This window comes from Adelges cooleyi, unplaced genomic scaffold (genome assembly GCF_023614345.1).
Source record: "Adelges cooleyi isolate 19-005CV unplaced genomic scaffold, UGA_ACOO_1.1 ACOO_flye_CR_arks_rails_tigmint_CR_PRNA_30, whole genome shotgun sequence".
NCBI classification, from domain to species: Eukaryota; Metazoa; Arthropoda; class Insecta; order Hemiptera; family Adelgidae; genus Adelges; species Adelges cooleyi.
The window spans coordinates 1462572-1486529 of NW_026095971.1; the positions used below are offsets into that span (position 1 = coordinate 1462572).

The 23958-nt window shown below is 29.4% G+C and overlaps 3 protein-coding genes across 3 annotated transcripts in view; 2 read left to right on the forward strand and 1 right to left on the reverse strand.

Moving 5' to 3' along the window:
- LOC126837911 (uncharacterized) overlaps nt 1-5698 on the forward strand; it is a 29487-nt gene extending 23789 nt beyond the window's left edge. Inside the window, exons 2-10 of the mRNA XM_050571894.1 lie at nt 19-841; nt 1961-2165; nt 2242-2372; nt 2434-2574; nt 2668-2949; nt 3024-3198; nt 3273-3422; nt 4499-4748; nt 4817-5698. Of these exons, the coding sequence (XP_050427851.1) occupies nt 29-841; nt 1961-2165; nt 2242-2372; nt 2434-2574; nt 2668-2949; nt 3024-3198; nt 3273-3422; nt 4499-4748; nt 4817-4985 (2316 nt within the window). The 5' untranslated portion in view covers nt 19-28 and the 3' untranslated portion in view covers nt 4986-5698. The remainder of the gene's footprint in view (nt 1-18; nt 842-1960; nt 2166-2241; nt 2373-2433; nt 2575-2667; nt 2950-3023; nt 3199-3272; nt 3423-4498; nt 4749-4816) is intronic.
- Nucleotides 5699-7764: 2066 nt separating this feature from the next.
- Nucleotides 7765-12241, reverse strand: LOC126837910 (protein SPT2 homolog). Its single transcript, XM_050571893.1, has 6 exons — nt 11900-12241; nt 11463-11739; nt 10923-11077; nt 9004-10841; nt 8305-8393; nt 7765-8176 (listed from the first exon to the last, which is right to left on the reverse strand). The coding sequence occupies exons 1-6, from the start codon at nt 11954-11956 to the stop codon at nt 8112-8114; spliced, it is 2481 nt and encodes an 826-aa protein (XP_050427850.1). The 5' UTR covers nt 11957-12241; the 3' UTR covers nt 7765-8111.
- A 127-nt stretch (nt 12242-12368) lies between these two features.
- Nucleotides 12369-14504, forward strand: LOC126837913 (rRNA methyltransferase 3, mitochondrial). The gene is made up of 4 exons (XM_050571895.1): nt 12369-12727; nt 13416-13678; nt 13741-13893; nt 13969-14504. Exons 1-4 carry the CDS (start codon nt 12519-12521, stop codon nt 14433-14435), a joined length of 1092 nt encoding a protein of 363 aa, XP_050427852.1. The 5' UTR covers nt 12369-12518; the 3' UTR covers nt 14436-14504.
- The last annotated feature ends 9454 nt before the right edge of the window (nt 14505-23958 follow it).

Here is a 23958-nt window from a genome sequence, read left to right on the forward strand (position 1 = left end):
TTATATTTGTCTTTACAGTGATTGAAAAATGGACGGGACCGAGGAAGAAGGAAAGAAATCGCTCCGCCTGAACGTGGAGGAGACTACGTGCTGTGGTAGTGACAGTGGAGTGGATGTGACTCCGGCCGCGTCGTGCGACTCAAGCTTGGCGTCCGGCTGCTACGACCCGTGCAAGAGCCCAGTGGGCCCGTTCAGTCCTACCGGTGCGGGCCCGTCGTCGTTGCCATGTTACACCGCCGGTGGTTACAGTAGGCCGAGCACGCCCACGTGGCGGCGCCCGGCCAAGTTGCCCAACAGTATGTCTTCGTCGTTCCACTTCGAGTCGTCGAACGGCAACAGGAACAGTCCGCCTAGGACTGCGGACGGTTCGGCGTCCAGGAAACCCGATCTGAACGCTGTAGCCAAACAGGCAAAAATCTCGACTGTGAAAAAGCTGGTCAACACGTACGACATGGTTAAATCGCTGGACCGGTACGCCACGTTGCCCAGACGGAAGAGGAGGTCCAAGGAGAACCTGACGACCGCTGTGTCTCCGGCCGCGACGCCGCCCAAAGAGCCTAGTCTCAACCGGGCGGCCAGTCTCAGGAGAAAGCACATCGAGCAGGGTGCCGCCATGCAGGCGACTCATCACGGTTCTTCCACGCCGTCGCCGCTCAAGTCGTCCACCATGCCAAAAACCGCCCGGCCGCCGCCGCCGCCAACGACGCCAGTCAAGACGAAAATCTATCACGAAGTGTGTTCGCAGACTTGTCTGACGGGCGAAGACATAACCAGTGTGTTGGCCGGCAACGTACTGGCTCCCGTAGAAAACAGGGTTGAAACCAATGACGCCGAAGTACAGGTAATTTTGAAACGATTATTATATTTTAACACCAATTGTGATCAGTCATATAATAGAAAGGTGGAACTGGTGAATTTGCGGTAATAATAAATTATGGTTGGATGAGGTGAAAATAGGCAACAGGAGGTGTGTTACTACGGTGTGTCTGGAAGGTGCCACTCAGACTGAAAGGAAAATAGTTTAATAACGGAAATAAAGCCAACATGATGCGTGGAAGTTAGTGTTAGACAATGAATAAGAGAGATAAAAGCAAAATGGAAATGAGAATGTTGAGATAGACGTGTTGAGGAATGACTAGGCTAATCAGAAAGAGAAATGAGTATCCAAGTTGGAAGTTGTGTTACAACAGTAAAAAAAATGAGAGAAAACAGAGTGTAAAAGTTATGGCAAGTAAAAAAGAAGAGAGGGAAGTAAAATACTTTGTAAAATGATCAAAGATGTCACTGTAGAGGGATTTAGAGATAAAGGTAGACCGAAGAAGAAGTAGTTGGATATTTGGTTGACCTATCCCATTTGTTTCTATGGGAGAAGGCTGAGAAGAAATTATGTTTTTTTACATCTATAATTTACAGATAGGCAGTTTCTATTGTTAACGATAGCACCAAATAATATGCATCCAAGTTTTATTTTTTATTTCAAAATTTAGAAATAATTGCTTACACATTATATTTTTATTAATAAAAACATATAATGTGTATTGCAATAAATATATGTTGCATATGTGTTAATGTGTAGTAGTTTCAAATTTAAAACGTTCTAGCGTTAGTAATAAACTAAATTTAACCAGTCCATTGCTAGCTTTTTAAAAGCTTGCCATTGCCTCAATTGCCTTACCCTTCAATTTGATTTATCTAGTTTAGAATGTAAATTGAATAAACTATAGCAATTTGTATCGTTTAAACTTATATTATATTATAAAATAGTCTGAATAAAAAAAATATTATATATTATATTAGGTCCTGCTTGACGTTCTGACAACATGATTTCTCCGTCAACTGTGATAAACAGGATATTATATTTACGGCATAATTTATTACTCTTTTTAAACTTTTATCAATTAAATTATTTTAATTTACAGTTTTAAACTAGTGTGTATTTAATTCCAATGATCGATTTCAGGTGGATCTGGTAGCAAAAAGAATTAACGCACTTGAGACTGACCTAAAGGAAAAGACTGAACAATTAGACTGTAAAATAAAAGAATTTACCGAACAACAAGAGTGCCTTAAACAGTTGCAGGAACGACTGAATCAAGAGGATTCCGATTCGTGCAAACAAGTAGACGCTTATAGTCTAAGACTATGTAACATTTTCCAGATAAATGGTACTTTATTGATTATATCATAATAGAGTTGTATTTTAAGTTTTATAACACTATTTAATTGTTTTTGTATAAACAGATTGTATTGATCCGTCGCCATCAAACATATTAGACATATTAGAAAAATATGTCACCTCCACCTCGTGTACGATCGGTGATCAACAAAAAGAAATCAGTAATCTGAAAACACTTTGTACATCTCTGCACAGGGTATTGTTTTCTAAACATTTATTTAATGACATTTTTTACTAAGTTATTATTTAATGTTTAGGATTTAGAAAAGAGCTATGCCGCTCAAAAATCACTTTTGCAAGCTAACCAAGCCGCTGAAATGGAGTCTTATGAAATACAAGATTTCCTTCAAGCAGAGAAAGCAATGTTGTTGGACACCATCAAAGACTTAGAAAAAGATGTAAAACTATATTTATTAAATACAAAATTAAGAAATGACATGTATAATATGTATATATATATATATATTTTTTTTTTGTTATTATTGCAACAGGTTAAAGACTCTAAAGAACAATTATCTGCGAAAGAAAAAGAAGCCGCCAAGCTCAAAGAGCAGTGTACGCATTTGGTGCGAATCTCTGAACAACGTAGACAAGAGAATTTATCGCTACAAGCCAAGATGCACGTTTTAGAAAATAAAAGCCGCGAAGTTTTGCAGCAACAAGAATCTACTGTCTCCAGTGCTGTTGTCGGTTTGTCGGGACTTGGCAATCGTCTTGATTCCCTTCTGGACAAACTAATCAAATCTTATTCGATTTCAGAAATTGACATTGAAGTAGGTATTTGCGTTTTTCAAAAACTAATAGATCCTTGTGATAATAGAATACTTACGATTTGTTTTCCCTTTAGGACGAAGTATACTTTAACGAAGCTTACACAAACGGTGACAGCGGTAGTGAATCCGAACAACATCACAGCTCCTCAAATAAAACCGATTCCAAGAGCCTACTCTCAGCCATCGTGTCGGCTATTAAATCCGCACCCGTTGGCTGGCAAAAGGCCAAAATGGATAAAGCCCTTACATGTAATATTTTGGTCAAATGTACATGATCTCGGGGCAAAATGTATTTATAGTGCTTTTTTTATTCATTATTTTAGCTAGTACAAATTCACAAGAGTTGTTTCACTCGCCTGTTAAACGTTTACACACGTCTGCTTCTTTGAAAGAATTGCAAAAAGCCGACTGTCAATTTTTCAAACAAAACGGATCGACTGGGGACTTAATATCGCAAACAGATTCCTTAGACGGTAAAATACATTTGACTTTTTACTTATTTTTAATTGTCTATTATAAAATAATATAACATACTATTTAGTGAAGAAAAATAATTATCGTAAAAGAATATTAGCTTCGATGCGGAGCTAAGAAAGTAGTGTTTTTATTTTTGTGTCTGGACCCACAATATCTTTTAAGCTGCTGAACTGATTTCTTTGTGTAGCAACTCTGTAGATCAGAAATCATATCTGAAAGGTACTCTATTGAGCTAAAAATTAAAAAAAATTCATCCCTTCCCCTTCTAAATCTAGAAAAACACCCAAATAAAGTACATATTTTTTTCAACTTAAAATTACAATGCTCTATAACATCTTTAAAAATAGTCGAATTAGTTCCAAATTTGTATGGAATATTCTTTACAGTACTACCGATAAACATTGACAAACTAAAAAAATATCATAAAACCTTTCCCCTAGAAGGGATAGAAATTTTTCCTTTATTTCACTTTTTCAAGTAGTTTTAGGGATTTAGGTCTGAAAGTTGTAGCATATACAATTTTTTCAAAAATCTGTTATCATACTTTTTTTATTAAGAATAAACAATAAAATAATGGGAAAATTACACTTTGACCGAAGTCAACTTCCAGGTTATTTTGTGTGAGTAAATCAACAGTTAACGGGTAATGAAAATATTTTCATTATATTGTTATTGATCAACTCTACTAATCGTATCCGCCCTAATTCTATAAATAAATGTTTAAGCACATTTGCACAATAATTGTCATTAGGTACAATGTTTTTATCAATATTTGTATTTTTATCTGTGAACACTGGAGCTCCACTTACTCACATAAGTATAATATTTTCTTACTGTCCTGGTTTATACTGTTTACTTTGGACTGTACTGGTTTGAACCTATTATCCACAGATTCGCATCAAAGTGTTTATTTAAAAGTGATTTTAACACTTTCAGTTAAATAATTGGTAGTAAAAAAGGTAATAATTCCTTGTTGGCGTGTGACCTCCCCATCCATCCTCAATATGTCACTACCAACTGTATTGTTTTTTTTTTTTTTATTTTAAATCAATAACATTGTTTGTTCGTTTAGATTGTAGTGAATTACAATCAGCCGAAAGTGAGTCGTTAAATAATTTATCGGACGCCATAATAGCTAGACAACAACTTGAAATGAACGTCAATTGTGGAGTTGGTGGTTTGGAATTCCTAGAAGACTTTCGACCACCAGACGCTGATCTCTTGGACCAAGTGATCGACCTTGATAACACGGTTACAAGGCTGTTAAAAGTTCTGACAATAGCACAAGGAAATAATAAAGAGCAACTGCAACGCCAAGAAAGGTACACATATGATTATGGAAATTAATCGATTGAATGTCACTAATAATTTTACATTTATTTTTTTGTAGACCAGAAACAAAATACAATAACTGCATTGGAAATGGAAAGAGTAGGCAGTATTTGTCGCAACCTTCGCTAATACACGAAAATGACGAAGCCAACTGCAAACGTACACCGCTTGTGCCCGTACAGGAACTCAACACTAGCTCACATAAAACGCTGAATGGATTCATGTGATTATTATTATTATTGTTGCACAAGTTTTGTGTAGTTTTTTCCTTTTTACATAAAATATTATATTAATATTGTTTATGATTATTATTACAAAACAAAATACTAATTTTTGTTCCCACAATTTTTTATTTAAATTTATATTCGAAAAGTTGTTACCAAATTGTAAAAAATTACGAATTTTGAAATTGGCGAATTTAATGCAGTTTTTAGCCATAGTTTTATAATTGCTAAGTCAAGTAATACTAAATTATAAAACATTTTCCCTCCTCTCCAAAAACAGTAACATTTTTGGATTTTATAAATATTTACAAACACATTTTTTCGGCAACAACATAATATACAGAAATGAATCGGTCAGGAATGTAATTCACAGTGTAGTACAATTGTTGATCTTATGGAATGTGATTTATACATGTAATAATAATAATAATATATTAAAAAGCCTTAAATATTTTTGCAATCAACTGTTTAATACGAGTATAGTCTACTCGATATTGCTGCTGTAACAATATTTTCTTCGTTGACTTATATTTGTATTGTTCTTATTATTATAATTTCTTTTTTTTTTTTTTTGTATAGATGTTTTAAAAACAAACAAGAAGACATTTGATGTTAATTCTGGTAATAAACTATTTTCTTACTGATACCGAGTAGTAAATGTTTAATTTAATAATCTGTAAACATATGTTACAAAAATACAATTTTTTTTATGCCTGCTAAGTTGATTTTTATACAAGTTAATGAAAAGTAGTTATACTCATTGAAAATATAGTAAGTAGGAAACTCCTTTTTCCCATTTTAAATTCTTTAAAAAAAATAATTTTTTCGCGTCTACAGGTAGATTATTTTACGGACACACTTTTTGAAATAAAAGAAATGCTTGTCAATCATATTATCAACAATAAATACATTAATTAATGTTTGTTTATAAAAACTTACTGAAGTTGTGTTGTGTTAGTTTAGCATTAAGGAAAGTATATTAACATCATTAATAATTTATAACATAAATGACTAAAATTAAATACCCATAATAAAAATATAAAATACAACCTTTACTCTTGCTAGTTGTGCAATTCCAAGCAATATTTATTAAGTTCATCCAAGTTATACTATTATTTATCATTATATTTAGCATTGTGGCTCTATGCATGAACTGTGAGGTATAATATGATAGTATGAAACAATATTTTCGTATTAAAAAAAAAAATATATATATATATATATATAGTCAAACCAAGTAACATAAAAATTAACAATGGTTTTTTTAGCAACTTACCAACACCATAGAATATGGTACATAATATTATACAATACCTTTCCAGCTCTGCATTCGAAGCTAAAAATACTTGTTTAAAAATAAATTATTAATTGGTAATTTAACGTAATATTTAATTATTTGAACCAATTCCTAAAAACAAAAATTCTTTGCTAAAACTACACAGCTTATAAATCCGATTCTGATAATTATATTTAAAATACATTTTCCAAAAAAATGATATCAATCTCTCTAATATATTATAATGTATATTATGGGGAAAAAATAGATAGAAATCTTGTATTGCACAATTTTAAAGACTAAATTTTAAGAGGTATTAATTTTAAGCAAACTAATTTCATATTCCTATGCTCCGCATCAAATAGTATTATGTTCAAACAAAAATGTTAATTGAAATATTAAAACGAGATAGTAATGAAAACAAACAACTGATGATTAAAACCACACATACTTTTTTCAAAACTTCAAAAAACAATTATCCTTGGTGAAATTCGCTGGTAAGCACAGACACTTTATTGCTTAAATTTGTATATTATTCTATTTACATGTATGAATTGAATCGCCTTTTGTTAAAAGGGCACATGTTTCAACAGGCGAACTTTTGATAAATGATAAAAAAACTGCATAACTTTCAAAATGTGGTAACTTTGCATTTAATTTTTTTTATGTGCATGGTACTCGACATTTATACCAAATTTCGATACTGTAAAAATATTTAATTCATGTTTATACTAGTTGAAAGTTGCAAAAAAATTTTAACAACAAATGTAACACCTGCCCTTTTAACAAAAAGCTATTCAATTCCTATAAATGGATTAAAAAGACAATATGAACAAAGTATATTGTTTATTAATTTATTACTAGCCATAAGTACTGTGTTAATTATTTATTTTATAAAAGGAGATCAATCGTAAAACAAATTCATGTTATGTATATAGTATGTATGTACATTGTACATAGTAGTAAATAATTGTTGGACAAATTTTATTTCAAATTTGAATATTTTAACAATGAACCTCTCATTTATAATAATTTTGTATACAAAATATGAGTGAAAAATCATTCAATTGTATAAATATTTTATAAAAATAACATTTTCCCCAATGATTACATTTTTTTTTTTTTTTTGTGAATGTTATTTTGGAAAAAATATTATGACAAAAATAAAATATGCAAGTAATTCAATTTGTAAGTAAGTTGGTATAAACACAATATTTTTGGTTGTGTAAATACATTGTATTGTTTTTAATTATTGTACAATTCATCTAAAGTTCAAAATATATCAATCATTTTAACAAAAAAAGAAAATTATTTACATAATATTAGACAATAATAATACCAAAAACTTACATTCTAGTCGAGAAAATTAATAACTATATCACAAATCAATTTGAATAATATTATGTAGAGTATACCGGTTTAAAATTTGATTTATAAAATAAATAATTTAAACATTTATAATGTTAGTAAAAAAGTTCTGTTTTACAATTTACAATTTATTTAAATATGTTACAAACGTGGGATTATGAATTGGAAAACAAATTTTTTTATAAAATTATAAAAATGTAAAGAAATAATATTGATGATGATTTATACGTATCATGCAAATAACTTTATAACTTCATTAAAAAATGAACAATAATAAGTGGTTTGAAACAAAATAATTTAAATAAAATACTAGTAATACTAGTAAGTAACCTAATAATATATACAACGGTAAGTGGTAACAGTAAATGAAAAAATTAAGTAAGTTATTATTAAGGGGTTGTCAATTAATTTCTAGAATATAAGTGGAAATATGTCCTAAAATATTACCAATTATTTGTTAATAAATAATTACTGAGACAATAATATTATTTTTTTCGTTTTTTCATCATTTGCTTTTCTCTTCTTATATCTGCTAGATCCTCCAGTAAACCTGTAATAATAAAATAACATGTTGAATCTGTCAACGTTACTTAATAAACATTAATTAAACACAGAGGATCCAAATTATTGTCAGTAAGAATCTTAATTTTTAAAACATGGTAATGTTCAATTTCTTACCAGCTCTTGTGCTACGGTATTCTTCTTTTTGAAGTGTACGGAAATCGGATTCCATACATTCATCATCATCGTCATCCATTCCTCTATACCTATAATAAAGAAAATTGTCAATTATTTAAAAACTTTTAAACTAACAAGACAATTATTACAATATTAATAAATCCGGGCTCAACACATTTATAGCATAGTAAATATAATGTTCAAAAGGTAGTAATCAATAAACAGAAAATGGAAAAATGAAGACTAACACAAATCTAAAGGTAATGGTAAACATAATACATTTCACAAAAACCACAAAAGAAAAAAGCCTAATTAATATAACCTTTGATTACAAAAATTATAGATAGCCCACCGAGACAGATTTAAGTTCTGGACGTCGACACGGGATTGGCGCTAGTAGTATCAATTTCATTGAAAACGATACTAGTTACTACTAGTGCCCATCCCGTGTCAACGTCCAGAACTGAAATTTGTCTCGGTGGGCTATCTATAATATTTATAATCAATGATACAACTTAACAATTAGAAGGCTGAAAAATAAATTTTCTAAAATATTTTTTACTCATTGGCTTTTTTTAAAAATGTTATAAAAAATTAATGTTGGAACAATAAAACTATCAATGTTAAACACAAATAACATTAAATACTCATTATTTATAAATTTAACCGTAAAAATAAAATTACTGCCATTTAACTTACTTTGATTTGTCATATCTGAATATTTCAGAAATCACTTTCGAGTAGTCTGCCTCTTCTTCTGGGCCATCATCAATAAAGTCATCTAGTTCAGAGTCATACTCTTCTGAATCCGATTCAATGACTTGACGTTTATTGCGAATCGACATAGAATGATCAGGTCTTCGCCTGACGTCTTCGGGAGGGAACCGTCTCGATACCATATCTCTTGGTGGGAATTGTTTAGGCATCATATCTCTTGGTGGGAACTGTTTAGGCATCATATCTTTAGGGGGGAATTGCTTTGGCGCTATATCTTTAGGAGGGAACTGTTTTGGCTTCATAACATTAGGTGGTAATGTTTTCGACTTATTGACTACTGTAGGTACATATTTTTCGTGTGCAGTTGCAGATTTTGATTTGTAGCTCTTGTCTTGAGATGACATACCGGCTCTAGGAAGAGGTTTTTCATTTGATGGTAACTTGGTTTTGGATTGAGGATATTTACTGGCAGATGAACCATTTTGTGAATTGGGCACATATTTCTCGGTATTTTGTATGTTTTTAGGTTTTGGTGAATACCTATCGTCAGACACTGTCTTTGAGCTGGGCACATATTTTTCATTTTTATTAGATTGTGATGAATATCTATTGCCAGATAACGAACTTTTGGGTTTAGGTGAATATCTATTGCTAGAAGACGAATTCTTGGGTGTTATGGTATATTTATTACCAGAGGATATAGTTTTAGGTTTAGGTGAATATTTATCACGAGCCGATAAATTCTTGGGTTTAGGTGAATACTTATCATCAGCAGATGATAAACTCTTGGATTTAGGTGAATATTGATTTATTTTAGGTTTGGGTGAATATTTATCCTCAGCAGATAAACTCTTAGGCTTAGGTGAATACTTATCATCAGCAGATAAACTGCTATGCTTAGGTTTAGGTGAATATTGGCTTGATTTGGATTTGGGTAAATATTTATTCTCGGCAGATAAACTCTTAGGTTTAGGTGAATATTGGTCTATTTTGGGTTTTGATAAGTATTTATCATCTGCTCTGCATTTAGGCACATATTTATCATCAGAAGATTTTGAAGTTTGGTAGTATTTATCATCAGAATAAGAATTTGATTTACTCCTAGGTACATATTTTTCATTGTGTGATGATGTAACTTTTGGTTTTGGTGAATACCGTTCATCTATAGAATCATACTTCTTTTCCTTCTGTACACGTTTTTCTAATAAACTTTTAGAACTGTATTTGTCATGAGTTCCGTTGGATCTCATTTCAGAACTATTTATTTGCCGTGGAATATACTTGTTTTTGTTGATATCGAGTTCGTTGCTAGTTTTTAGATTTTTTGCCCAAACGGATGAACTTTTTTTTAATTTCTCTTCGGCTTGTACATCAACTTTAGTCGAAGAAGGTATTGGCTTTTTTATTTTCTCCATCTGTTTTGACTCTCTAGATTTATTATCGGATGATGATGTCACAACTCTGCCTTGCCGACGAGCTAATCTCATTTCTTCTAATTTTTTTTCTTCTAAATATTTTTCTCGCTCTTTTTTAGTCATCATTGGCGTCATATTGTCTTTAACTTTTTTTTCAACAACAACTGGTTCATGTTGTTTCTGCTCAGCAATTTTGAGTAGCTCTTGAAAATTTAAAGGGGGAGGTTGAGGAGGTCGTTTTTTATGTTTATCTGAACTCATATCAGATTTATTTTTTTTCTGTTGTGGTGGTTCTGTATCACTCAGTGGGTCATCACCATTTTCATGTTCTTTTGTTTTTCTTTTCCGTTTGTGCGGCAATAGTAAATCCTCTTCTTCTTTCAACAATGCTGCTTTTACACGATCCTATAAAGTAACATTTAAATTATAAGAGCATAGTTTATTTAATGTGAAGTCAGCAACAAAATAAAAGTACGGAGTACATACTTTTGTACCGGAGATGTCGCATGATTTATGATTAGCTACTCTGGAACTTCTTGAATCTGCAGGTGTATTAACATATTTGTTTACAATATTATTGTAAATATCCATAGCATCTTTTGAAACATAGCCATAGTCATCTTCGTCAGGTTGTTGATAGCCTATTTGTAAAAAAAAATGTTTATATAATATAAAGGTAACATAATAGTTTAATACATAACCAACAAATTTTCAAACCTATAAACATATTATAATTCATAGGGTTCATCAACATTTCAACCAGCTTGGTGACATTGTAGTTGGAATATTAATAAACAATAACATTATTTATTATTTTATCTGGTTACTTAAGAATTAGGAACAAAAACAATAAGACTGATAGTTAGTTATAGCCGACAATAAAAGCACAGAATAAATTAGTCTACTTTGTGTTAAAAGACCAGAATAAAATTACCATCAATAATTTAAATGATAATTAATACTTTCTTATGACATAAAGTATCTACATAAAAGATTGTACTATTTATTATAAATTACTATACTAACCTGCAATGGTAACTGAAGTATTAACATCATCTTTGGCATCGTCTATAACGGCTTTGTTTGCTGATTTAGTACGATTCAACATAGACTGCACACGTTTGAATGATTTCTTATCTTGACTGCGAAGTGATAATAATTCCTCTTTCTTTTTTCTCTCTTCCAATTTCTTTTTGTTATCCTCTTCCTCCTTTTTAACTAAAAACCGTTTTATATTATCCGATAACTTTTTTTCCTTAGCCTCTTTTTTCGGAGGATCCAACGATGCTTTAAAATAGTTGACCTATATACCAGAGAATATTTTATATTTATTATTGTTATAGCGAAACAAACACTTTACAGACATGTAAAATGTGATTGTATACTTGAAACAATTTATTATCAGTCCCTTATGGACTAGTTAAACATTATTGACAATATTAATGAATAATTAATGTACTTACATAACTGTCTTTGTTATTATTTTTTTGTGCTTGATAGAGTAACGTGTTGAAGTCCATGCCTGTGTAAAAGAAAGCTTATCCATTCACTTATATAATAGGACATTTGTTTTTTTTTCGCAAAACATGTTCACAGTGAAATTTTTATAAAATTCTGTACAAATAGGAGAACAATTTAAAATAAATATAAAATTATAATTAGATATGTTTCGGCCGTAGTTGTGTTCTGTTGGAAACAATAATAATGTGAGTAAATATTGATCGGTGATACGAACAAGTCACAAGAAGAATAAATTAATGATTATAAAGCAGGTATTGACTACAATTTACATTAAACTACTTACTGTTGCACTACGTCTTCGCCACATGTCATATCATACATGAAACAGCTGTTCAATATCATTAGATATCGATTGATAACAATTTTTAATAAATTATTCCAGTTTTTTTAGGTTATGTTATTATAAATTATTGCAGACCACAACTTTTGATAATAAATTATAAAATAAACATAATATTTTTTATTTTACTAACGTAATTAATATTAAGTATTAATTTGTTTTATCTTCATTAGAAACCTTACTTAAATAAATTTTTTAGTCTATTTTGTATTTCTGCAACAATGAAAACGCTGTGCTGCTGTTTTTCGGCTAATTTTCGAATGATCATGCTCAATGCAGGAAGAACTTACTCGACAGAACTCAAACGGCCAATGGAAACCGTAAGAAAGCTAAAACCTCATGCCCGCAGCGGAGTGTTAGGAGCCGTGGAAAAAGATGATAGTGGATTTCCGGCTTATGTCATACTTAAGGAAACCAGTCCTATATTAAGGTTTGTACTTACCTCCTAAACTAAACAAGTATGTTTAAATATTTTCAAAATTGTAATCTCTAGTTTAAAGTTGTTACATTGCGGTCATTGGTTTACATTGTTATGTTCCAATTTCCAATTCTTTTTGGTAGTCGTAAGTTATGAATAAATATTATTCATGCCAGTACAAAAACTAATGAATTATATTTGCCCTACAAAAGCAATACTTTTTGCCTATTTAAAACTCTTGTAGGGCCAAACGTATTACTTTTAGTGGCCAAGAGTAAAACGCAGTAGTTTTCATCATTAGAGACCTAAAAGTATAAGTATAATATAAATGCTACATAATGTGATATAACAAAACATACTACTTTCCATAGCAGACATTATTATGGCTTAGCGAATTATTTGTTTAAAATATATTTCTATTTATGAAACAATAAATACCTAAGCGAGCTGCTTACCTGTGTATTGCCTCTTGACATAGTACACTGTAATAATAAGTATAAAATATAACATTTTATCTAAAAAATAAAAGAAGTACATTAAGGAGGTTCTTGTTAGAGGTGTGTCCATATCAGTTAAAAGGAATTTAAAACAAATATAAATATATATATATTCGATTTTTATTTTTCTTGAAATACTCACTATTATAAGAATAACTTTTCCCAAAGTCACTTTTTTTCTATGTTCCTTTTATTTATTTTAGCCAAGCAATAATGGACACTAAGAACAAGAAAAAACGTCAAAAAAAAACTAGCATACTCTTAGAAGGAAAGCGTTTAATTCAAGATGCACTGAATGTTGGAGTTAAACCGAAGCAAATATTTTTCAGTCAAAAGAGAGTCTTAGAACATTTATACTTACCTGAAGAGTTACGTGACCTACCAGTATCGGATACAATATTTTACAAAACGCCATATAATATGATGCAATTATTTTCAAACACTACAACTACACAAGGGATAATGGGTAATGCATATTTTCTTTTAATAAAAACTAATCATAATAATATTTTAATTATTTATAAATAGGAATTTTTGAAATGCCAAAGTTTGAAATTGATACTCCAAAAGAATTGTTTCCGATAACAATTGTTTGTGACAACATCCGTGAACCTGGGAATTTAGGATCCATTTTAAGAACTGTCACCGCTGTTGGAGCTTCACAAATTATTTTAATAAAAGGTAAAATTAGTATTGATTTATCTAATTTATTTTAATTATAATATTTATTTATATTATGTACATTACATTCCGTAGGCTGTACAGACTTGTGGGGCGATAAAGTGTTAAGATCAGCGTGTGGAGCGCATTTTAGAATGAAAATATTATCAGAAGTCGAGTGGAGTTCATTAAACAATATTAAAGGTCATGTATGTTTGGCTGATAATAATTGTAATATAGTTCAAGGAGACAAAAATGATGCAGATTTAAATGTATTTAGAAAAGTTACATCTACACCATTACCTTTAATTTCTTATGACAACGTAGATTTTTGTAAATCTACACCATTAATATTAATAGTTGGCGGTGAAACAGAAGGGTTAAGTGATGAAGGCTATCAGTTTGCCGAAAGTCGTCAAGGCATTCGAACTTATATACCTCTTTTGAATAGTGTCGAGAGTCTAAACTCCGCTACAGCAATTGGTATTTTATGTTTTGAAGCAAGAAAACAAATGATGAATTTAAGAAATAATGAGAATCCTAATATTGTAATACAAAATTAATGTTAAGTCATATGTAGTCTATGAAATTTCATATTTTGTTTGTTAATTAACATTTTTATTATTTGTAAATACTTTTTTTTTTTTTTAAAAATGTTACCTACAATATATTTTTTTCTTATCAAAAAATCATCCTATTCTGTTTTCTATTAAGTCTATAGACTCTCTCAGTGTCTCCTATGTTGCTTCACAACTGTTAATTATGAAATCAGATGTTACAGGTATTTTATTAATAGTTTATTATATTTCATTATTAAATTTTCTTTACAAATTAGATTTGAGTTATTTTTTCTTAATTCTTACACTTAGTTTTTATTGCATATGTTCTGACAATGGTGTCTTTTTTTAAAAACTGTAAAACACAAAAACCAAAGTAATTATTTCATTTAATACTTGTGTAATTACAAGTATTTTTTAACGTGTTTATAATAAAATATTATAAAACTTTTTTTATTGTAATAAAATGCCTCAACTTCTAATATCATTGACAAGCAGCGACGGTCCCACAGATTTTGCGTGCTAAATGCTTAATTAATAGTGTTTAAAAATAATAATGTACAGCGTAGACATTATTATCTTTGTTCACACAGTGGTACCTATATATAACTACAATCCGGGGTTCTCACATAGGAGGCCAAACGATTATTATCGGTTTTACAATAATTTAGACCAAGTTGGTCCAATATATCGTTTTATAGAAAGTTGAAAGTTCCGACGTGTAATGAAACAAGTTTAGTGTCTGACTTTTGTTTTTTCGTTTATATCTTTAAAAGCTAATAAAAAAACAAATTCACCAAAAGATAAATTGTTTTTCATAATTTACGCTAAGCTATAAGTTTTGGTTTGATGTATTATGCTTGAATTGGGAAAAAAAAAAAATAATTATACATAAATCATTATATTGGTCTCTTCTGCGCTCGTAATTGTATTAATATGCACCCTTTTGTGTTGTGTGATAAATGGAAATAATGTGATATGTTCCACTTAAGCTTATCCGCCCTTCGCAACACCAAACCAATGACGATGACTCAAAATATGTCTCTCGGTGGAACTTGCAACAGTCCACTCTCCCCAAGGCAGCATCCCCTAATGTTATTACGAATATTACTCATGTTTTGTCACACGTACTCGCCGCACGCCACAATGAAAACATGCCTTTCGCCTTCATTTTAATTTTGGTTTTTGTATACGATTCATCCCTTCACACAATGAGACTTTCCTTTTATAATAACCATCCTCTTCAAAATTAGTTTTATAAATTCGGCACGCATTGTAATAATAGTGTATTGTTGGCGGTGGTATTGCAAGTAATGATTTTTGTTCAATCAACATTGACTCAAATTTATTATAACTGAAACGACTAGTCACGCAAATAATCCAAGTCCAAACCAATTCAGTACAGAATAACACAGTTATGAAAAAATATTTTATTAAAAAAATTAATGTATTTGTTTTATTTATACAAACAGTTTTTATTTGATTTAAACGTATACTTTTAGGAAGTTATAAAATATTAGTCCACCGAATTTGATTGTTATTACACAGTTGTAATTATTTTATCGTGAATATCCTAACTGTTAGGTTCCTAAATTATTACTTTATATTTTAATTATAAAAAGGAACAATAAATTTGGTTCCCAGTAAACTTATTAACATTTAAACTTTAATTTTCGATATTGTTTCGAATATTAGTTTGATTACTATTGGTTTTATTAGTTATACATACATATTTACCGTAAAAAATAGTAATAAAACAACACTATAATAAATTGCATTAGTGTAATTTATTTGTTTAGATGTATGAGGTAGTATATTGAGATAAAATAGATTAATACTAAACATCAAATGGTTGCTACAACGAATGGCGTCTATTGTATGTTAAAACTCTTTTATAATCAAAAAATAATAACGTATAGCTAGTTCGATTACTCAATATCGTCTTTTCGAATTACATGTTCATTAGTTATTATTTTTTATTGAACTACTAATTAATAATTTAGGTCATTACAGAGGTGTTTTTTTCATAAATTTACCACCAAAAATATTTGTTTCATCTTTATTAAACAAGTAAATACATACATAGTGTTTATTTATGTCGTCAGTGTATGTAACCATGTATTCGAAACCATAGTTTTAACTTTGAAGTCTAGGTATAATAACTTCTGCGGTACTCAAGTTGATTAACGGGATCTCATTGTTCGATTCGTATATTATTCATTGTAGATATACACCAATACGTTTCAGTGCTCATTGCATAAAACTTATTAAGATCGAACATCCTTTTTTGGCATAAAATAAAAGCCGATTTAATCCGATTCAAACCGTCGTCTGGTTATAATGATTTACCAACTTAAGTATTACATAAACTATAATACTATATCTATCCCACTTATGCACTTAAATCTTAAACTATTAGACAAATAATTAATAGTTCTTCACATACAATACATAGGTGCCATTAAACCTAATTGATTTGGTAACTAACATTATTTAATTAAAATATATTTGTAATAGTTTTGGTAAAGTAGCAGTGTCATTTCTGAGAACACTTTTTTTCAATGGGGCCTTTTGGAAAAGTATTTTGAGTTTTTTAGGTGCCAGACCGACTCTGTCCTCTGATAGTATAAAATATGTTTTACATTAATTTTAAAATGTACGTAACCAAATTATTGGACGTCTTTTCAGCATGTACCCAATCTAATTCGAGCTACGAATGGTATAAACATACAACTGAATAAATCAGTTGTAGCTTTGACAATTTTGTAAAAAGTATATTATGTTATGCGACCCCAAGACATATTTTGGTACTCATAAACGTGAATCGCTAAACCTGAATACCATTAACATTTTGTATAGGACAGGCGTGCACAATTGAAATTAAAACAAAACTTTCCGACAGGTATGCCGAAAATAATCAGTTGCTGCTACGAGGGTGGGTTGCCTGTCAACCCGTATCCGTTTCTTTTTTTTTTGTAATTTTTTTCATTAAAAATAATAGGGAGGCAAAATGATTTTCCCTGCGGTCATGAAAAAAAACGAGATTATAGTACTTTGTAGTCATTAAAATAAAAAACAAGCGGATGCAGGCCGACCGAAAGCATAATGAAAAACGTACCATAATAATACGTGGGCGTAAAATCGTTTCCGGATATTTATTTATACACACTGTAGTATCGATCAAAAGATTTAAAAAAAATAATTACAATAAAACATCACATTTTTAACAGTATTAAATATTTAAGAATATTTATGAGAAAATGCCTAGCAACTGGCAAAATAATTTGCGAGCAATCAAATGTTCTTCTCCGGATTCTCTGTTTGTTATTCAAGACATGGCAAACGGCAGTTCAGTGTTTCCAGCATATTTTACAAGAGTTGAGATTCGAGTGTCGAGCAGTAATAATGTGAGTACCAATACTCAGAACAATTGGCAATAATAATTTTTTTTTTTTTATTCGATTTTATTTAAACAGCAACAATAATTACTATGCATAATACGAAGTGATGACTGATGAAAACCAAAAAGATATAAGTGACAATTTTATCAAAACACAACGTTTTTTCACAAACAATATTTGATCATTGAATACTTATTTTAACTGCACTTGGTCTTAACTCTTACAGTTTTTCATACATTTTTGAAAAAAGTACAAACCCGTGTGAGATCACATTAATTATTTAAACCTTTCGTTTTAAAAAAAAAAAATGTTCATACAATAAATGAACATGTATTAACATGGATAAGTTTTTGGGCTGAAGGTCATTCCATAATTAGCGTCACGTCAACTCACGGAATATGCGACGCTATAGATGAGCAAAGGATTATGCACAAACATGTATGATATATCCATGATCCAATGAGGACATAATTCTGTTATTGTCATATTTTATTTTAAAAAAATGCTAACAACAAAGTTTTTAGATGAAACAATATTTAATTATACATTTATTTCGTAATAATATTCCAGGTTTTTAATGCTTAAAGACAGTGACATCTATATTCTTTTTGTAAACCGTATATATATATATATAACCGTTTTTGCATTACTGGATTCAATAGCGATAAAACTATTATGATAAACGAAAGTCGAATCAATACACGGTAAATCCGTGTAATGATTGGGTAAAACTGGAAATGTAAAAAAAAAAAACGAATTTAATTTGATTTAACTGAATACTATACTGTGTGCTGTGTTATTATTATTATTATTATATTATCATACACGGAGGGTTTGGTCGGAAATCAAATTGGTCCCGGGTCAGTTTGATTTCTGTTTAACCGAAACGGCATAAAAACTTATTGAATTACTCGAATAATCTTGCGTTTGTTCAACAAAACATATACGATGCCTAAGATTGGACCTCGAGGGGAAAGATTTTTTCCCCGCACAAGTTTATTCTATAAATGGCTATACAAGCTGGTTATAGTTGAACAGTGATTTTTGCCTCGGGCGACGATGTTCTATCGGAATAATATACTACTGTTATGGTTTTTTACGATGGTGCGCAGGCTTTAATTTAGACATATTGAACCTTAAAGCAAAATATCTTTCGGGGTCCCTTTCCATAAATTAAATAGAAATTAATCCCCGTTTTTCCCGTTCCCTATTATATTACTACTACCACTAGGAATCACTTGATTGACAAATAATATTGATTTTTTTTGAAATGGTAGCCGCCACAAAAATAATGCTTGATTTTTACCAACACGGCTGACCCATTAAAGTACTTATATTATTTCTAATTTCAAACCCAATATTTTTAAAAAGCACATAGCAACTCCAGACAGCGTATTAAAAAAAATAGGTTTTTTTATATTTATTTTCTATTTTGTCTAATTAGTGTAGCTTTTCCTTCCTATAACTCTAAAAATCGATCGATAATCCAACCCATGAACAGGACATGAGCCTCTTGTAATAATTATATGACATTTTTCACACAACTAGTAATATTATTATAGATATCATTCTAACGGTTAATTATTGTTTTTTTATGTATTGTATTTGTGTTTTATTTTATTATTTTTCACTTATAGTTTTTAGCGAACTGTACCTATTAACTTCGGATGTTCATTAAATAAATAAAAACAAATAATAGATTTATTGTTTATTTTTAAATTGAAAATTTACAATTGAAATAATTATTACAGGCAATATTGATCCTATGTTTCGACTATCAAAGTCATAAAAAATGAGTTTTTATTATTTTGTTAGGTATACAATAAGGAAAACTGCAACTTAAATATTTTGAATAATTTATTCTAAAAAATATGTTCTCTTTAGTTTGTTACGTAAATAAATTGTTTTCAAAAAATTGTTCACAAAAACAATAATTGCCATAAAGAGTGTGTATTGTAATTGAGGCCATTGAAAGCCATAGTGCCTAGCTTGTCTAATAGAAAATATGGCCCTGTTAGTTCGTTGAACAGTATTAGTTTTTACTTAGTTTTCTTCTACTCAGGTCAGTTTTAGTTTTTTGGTAGAAAATATCTATAATATGTACTAATGTAGTTCATTTTTACAATTGATCGTCCGTTATTGGAATCCGGTGGGGTTAAAATCAAAAGAAAAGTTTAACATCTAATTCTAATATACCATAATTCATAATATAATGAAAACGTAAAATACCTACTGTTAGTAGGAACTAAAAATCGTCTTCTTTTTTATTTACAATGTATTTTATACGTCAAGCCTCAACGGTTACAAACATAAGTACATATTATTTATTATACAATGTATGCATATTTAGAAAATGTATGATTTGGAAAGATCATTGTAATTTGTAACATACAGGTATGCGTCCTAGTTACAACAAAAGTATTTGACATAATTAATAAAATACACATATATTATTTGCTGAGTGCGGTACACATTATTAGAGATAAATATAAATTGTGGTTGAAAAGACTAAAAAATAGACACGGTCAACTTTTTTGCAGAAAGTGAATTTTATTACTTTTTTCTCGAAGAAAATACAATTACCATACATAATTTCAACACTTTGTGCACTACTTACTCGAGTAAGTATGAATATACAAAATACAAACCCTTTTTTTTTAATAGTCGGCGAAATTAGTTTTTACCCCGTGGTGTATAAATAAATAAATTAATTAATGCTTGCATAATATACAATTGTGATATTGATGTTCAATAATAAACATACCCATGACACAACGAGTCAGGGGCAACATGACAAGTAAAAAGTAATTTTTTCATTTAATGTTACTCTTAATAGCAAATCACTAACCAGTTGAATAGTAATATTATAATAGCATAATTATTAGGTGGTTATGAATTTGAAAAAATTAACTAATAACTGCTTAGTTTTTGGAATAAATAATAAAATATCAAAAATTAATTCTAATTAATTTTATATTGAGTAATATAAACATTACAAATATTTGTATTACTGTGAGATGTAGTAAACAGTTATTTATGTATTTAATCATTTACGGGCAGAGCTCAAATATACACAACAGTGCATAAAATATAGTTAACTCAAATATTCAATTGTTATTAGTATTTCTTGTTGAGATTTTTTAAGATCTCCGTATCGAGTAAATTAAACGTGTTAGTTATAATTTATACCTTAGTTACGTTCCAAAAACTATATTTATGTCTCGGAGAGACTTTCGCAGTATACTATAATTTAATAAGTATTTTATATTGTTTAGGATGCTGCATACTTTTATACAACATGCAATTTAGCCATTTTATATTGTTCTATAAAAAGATAATTAATTTCCACTGCCGTTTTAAAATTACATAGTTTAGTAGTCGCTCCTATTTTGGCTGCAGATTATAAAAAAAAAGGTGTTTTTAATAAACCACATACTTTTATATAGTTCTACGACATATAAACCGAATATTATTTGTTTCAGGAAAGAAATGTATTAATTACATTATAGAGTTTCGACGGGATAATGAATTCAATAAGTTCAGTTTAGTTAAATACACAATATAATATGTGATTGTGCTGACGGTGTTCGCATTTTGTAGTCTATGGTGTGACTGTCGCTTCCTCACATAAATCATAAATGTAAAAGATTATAATAATAATGAATCTAAGTACAAGATTTATTAGTAGCAAGGACTCCTCTATATTACTTTATAATTAAAATAAAAATATTATTAGATAACATGGAAGATTATCAAACATTCACTATAGCTAAAATGATATGATTCAAATAATAAACATTTTTAACAATCATCAAATTTCAACTAAACTTGCATCTATAAATAATTCAATATAGTTATATAATTAATTAATTTTTATTAAATAGATCAATAAACATGAATAAGTGTTTAATTAACGTATTTATTCAGTGTATGTTATCTACCTTAATTAAGTTATTAATATTTAAATATATACATAGTTGGTCCAAAAATTAAGACCCACAATCCTCTCCTCGCAAATTTGGTCACGGTCAAAAATTGAGGAGATGATTGTTTCAAGGGTAAATATAACAAGACAAATGTAACAAATGTACAAGGGCCTTGTACGTTTTTTTTATTTCTTAAGTACAAAATGCCCATGGAAAGGACGACGTGGAACCCGTCATTGAGGCAACTGAAGAACCTAACTTCTCAGGATTTGGAGGGATGTTTTGATCAATGGAGACGGAGATGGGATAAATGATTGGTATGGGTATTTTAAAGGGGACAAACTTGATTTATTTAAAATAAAGAGTGTACCTATTACATCAGTCCAAATATTTTTGGTCAGGCTACAATTTAATCAACGCCATATTATAATTAACGTTATAAACAACTTGACGCTTAAGAAATACAATAATTACTTACATTTATCAGAAAGGAAGAGTTGTGCAATTTCCTGACTCCTGTTACAATTCAAACGCAGCTTCGTCATTTTATAAATAGCTTATTAAACTATAAGTGTATATTGCCAATAAAGCTATTAAAGATGTTTACCAATAAGCATCGATATCGTATTACACATATGATATCAATATTGTAATCGTGAAGACAAGGAGAACCTCTTTTCCAAATGTCATTCAATATCATATAAAAGTAGTATTTTAAAAACTTGATTGCCGTTCAATAAAAATAACTATAAATATATAACTTCAATACATTATTATTTTATTGTTAAAATAAAACAGAAAGCAAATACATTGCAATACATGTTATATTAATATATTAAAGTTGAGACAAATTATTAGTTTGAAAAAGATCACAGAGAATTATTATAATATTAAATTTTTATTATTAATATTAATATATGGGTAAGACAAAATATTTTTTTGTATACGTATATTGTTTACAAATCGCACTAAAGCCTTATAATAATATCAAAATGGACTGTAAAAAATGTTTTAAAAAAAGGACAGAAAATAGAGACGTAAGCAATATAAAGTGGAGAATTTTTTACTTTTCACGGTTATAAAAGCCAATGGCTTAAAAAAACAAACTAAACAAATATTTGATCTTATTTTTTTAAATTCCTTGAACGCGTTCCTTTTTAGTAATTCTCCAGTTCTTAATCGCCAAAAACGAATTAAATTTAGCCATGATAGCTAAATCAATAATAAAGTTATCCTTTATCTAAAAAAAACAACTACTATTAATAAATAAAGTCATATTTAAATATTGTTAATAAAAGTCATAATAAATTGGGTATAATTTTTTAGTGTACCCACGTGGGCTCATAAATAAAACATGAATGGAAATCCTATAAGACCACTTATTAATTATTAGCTAGAAAATACAATTTAATCTCAAGGTGGTTTTTGGGAATATAGGATAAGAGTTGTTTTATTAATTATACTGTTGAATTGAGTTCTTAAATGTTGTAAGAAAAATAATAATTTACCGTGAGAAAAATTATATAACTACTTAATTATAATTTATTATTATTTTAAAAGTTTGTTTTATTCTTCAAGTTTTAAAACAGCTACTAATCTCTTAACAGTTAAAATAAAACCTTCTGAGAATAGTTTTTGCTGAACTGTTAAATTTTAACCACCTTAATATGATTAACTAACTTAGTTTTTGTATACCTAGGATATAACCGAGTACCTTAAGTTAAATTAATTATTAAATGGTACTAATCGCTTAAAATTCACAAAAAATATAATCAAATTTAAAACCTCTTTTGAAAGAAAATAGTTTATTTATTTTACTAATTGATTATATTTTATACAACATCTTGATAACAGAACGTGAACTACTAAAATTACCTTCTTCAAAATTATTTATGAAAGCCGCAAGTATTACTAAAGTATTTATTTAAAATATTTGAAGCGCATAGCGCTAAAAAAACTTAACCCACAACAAATTAAATTTTGTTTTATCACATTATTAAACATTTTAGAAAGATATAATATTTGAAAACCAAACCCTAAAAAAAATGTATCCACTAAATGATAGAATTTGCTTTTTCTTGAAACAATATATTTTTGCGATAAGATTTTCTGAGGCCATGTGCCTCATTTATGGAATAAATAACAATAGCTTCAACTTAAATTCATTGTTACTAATTGATTGTAAACGGGATTGGAAACAAT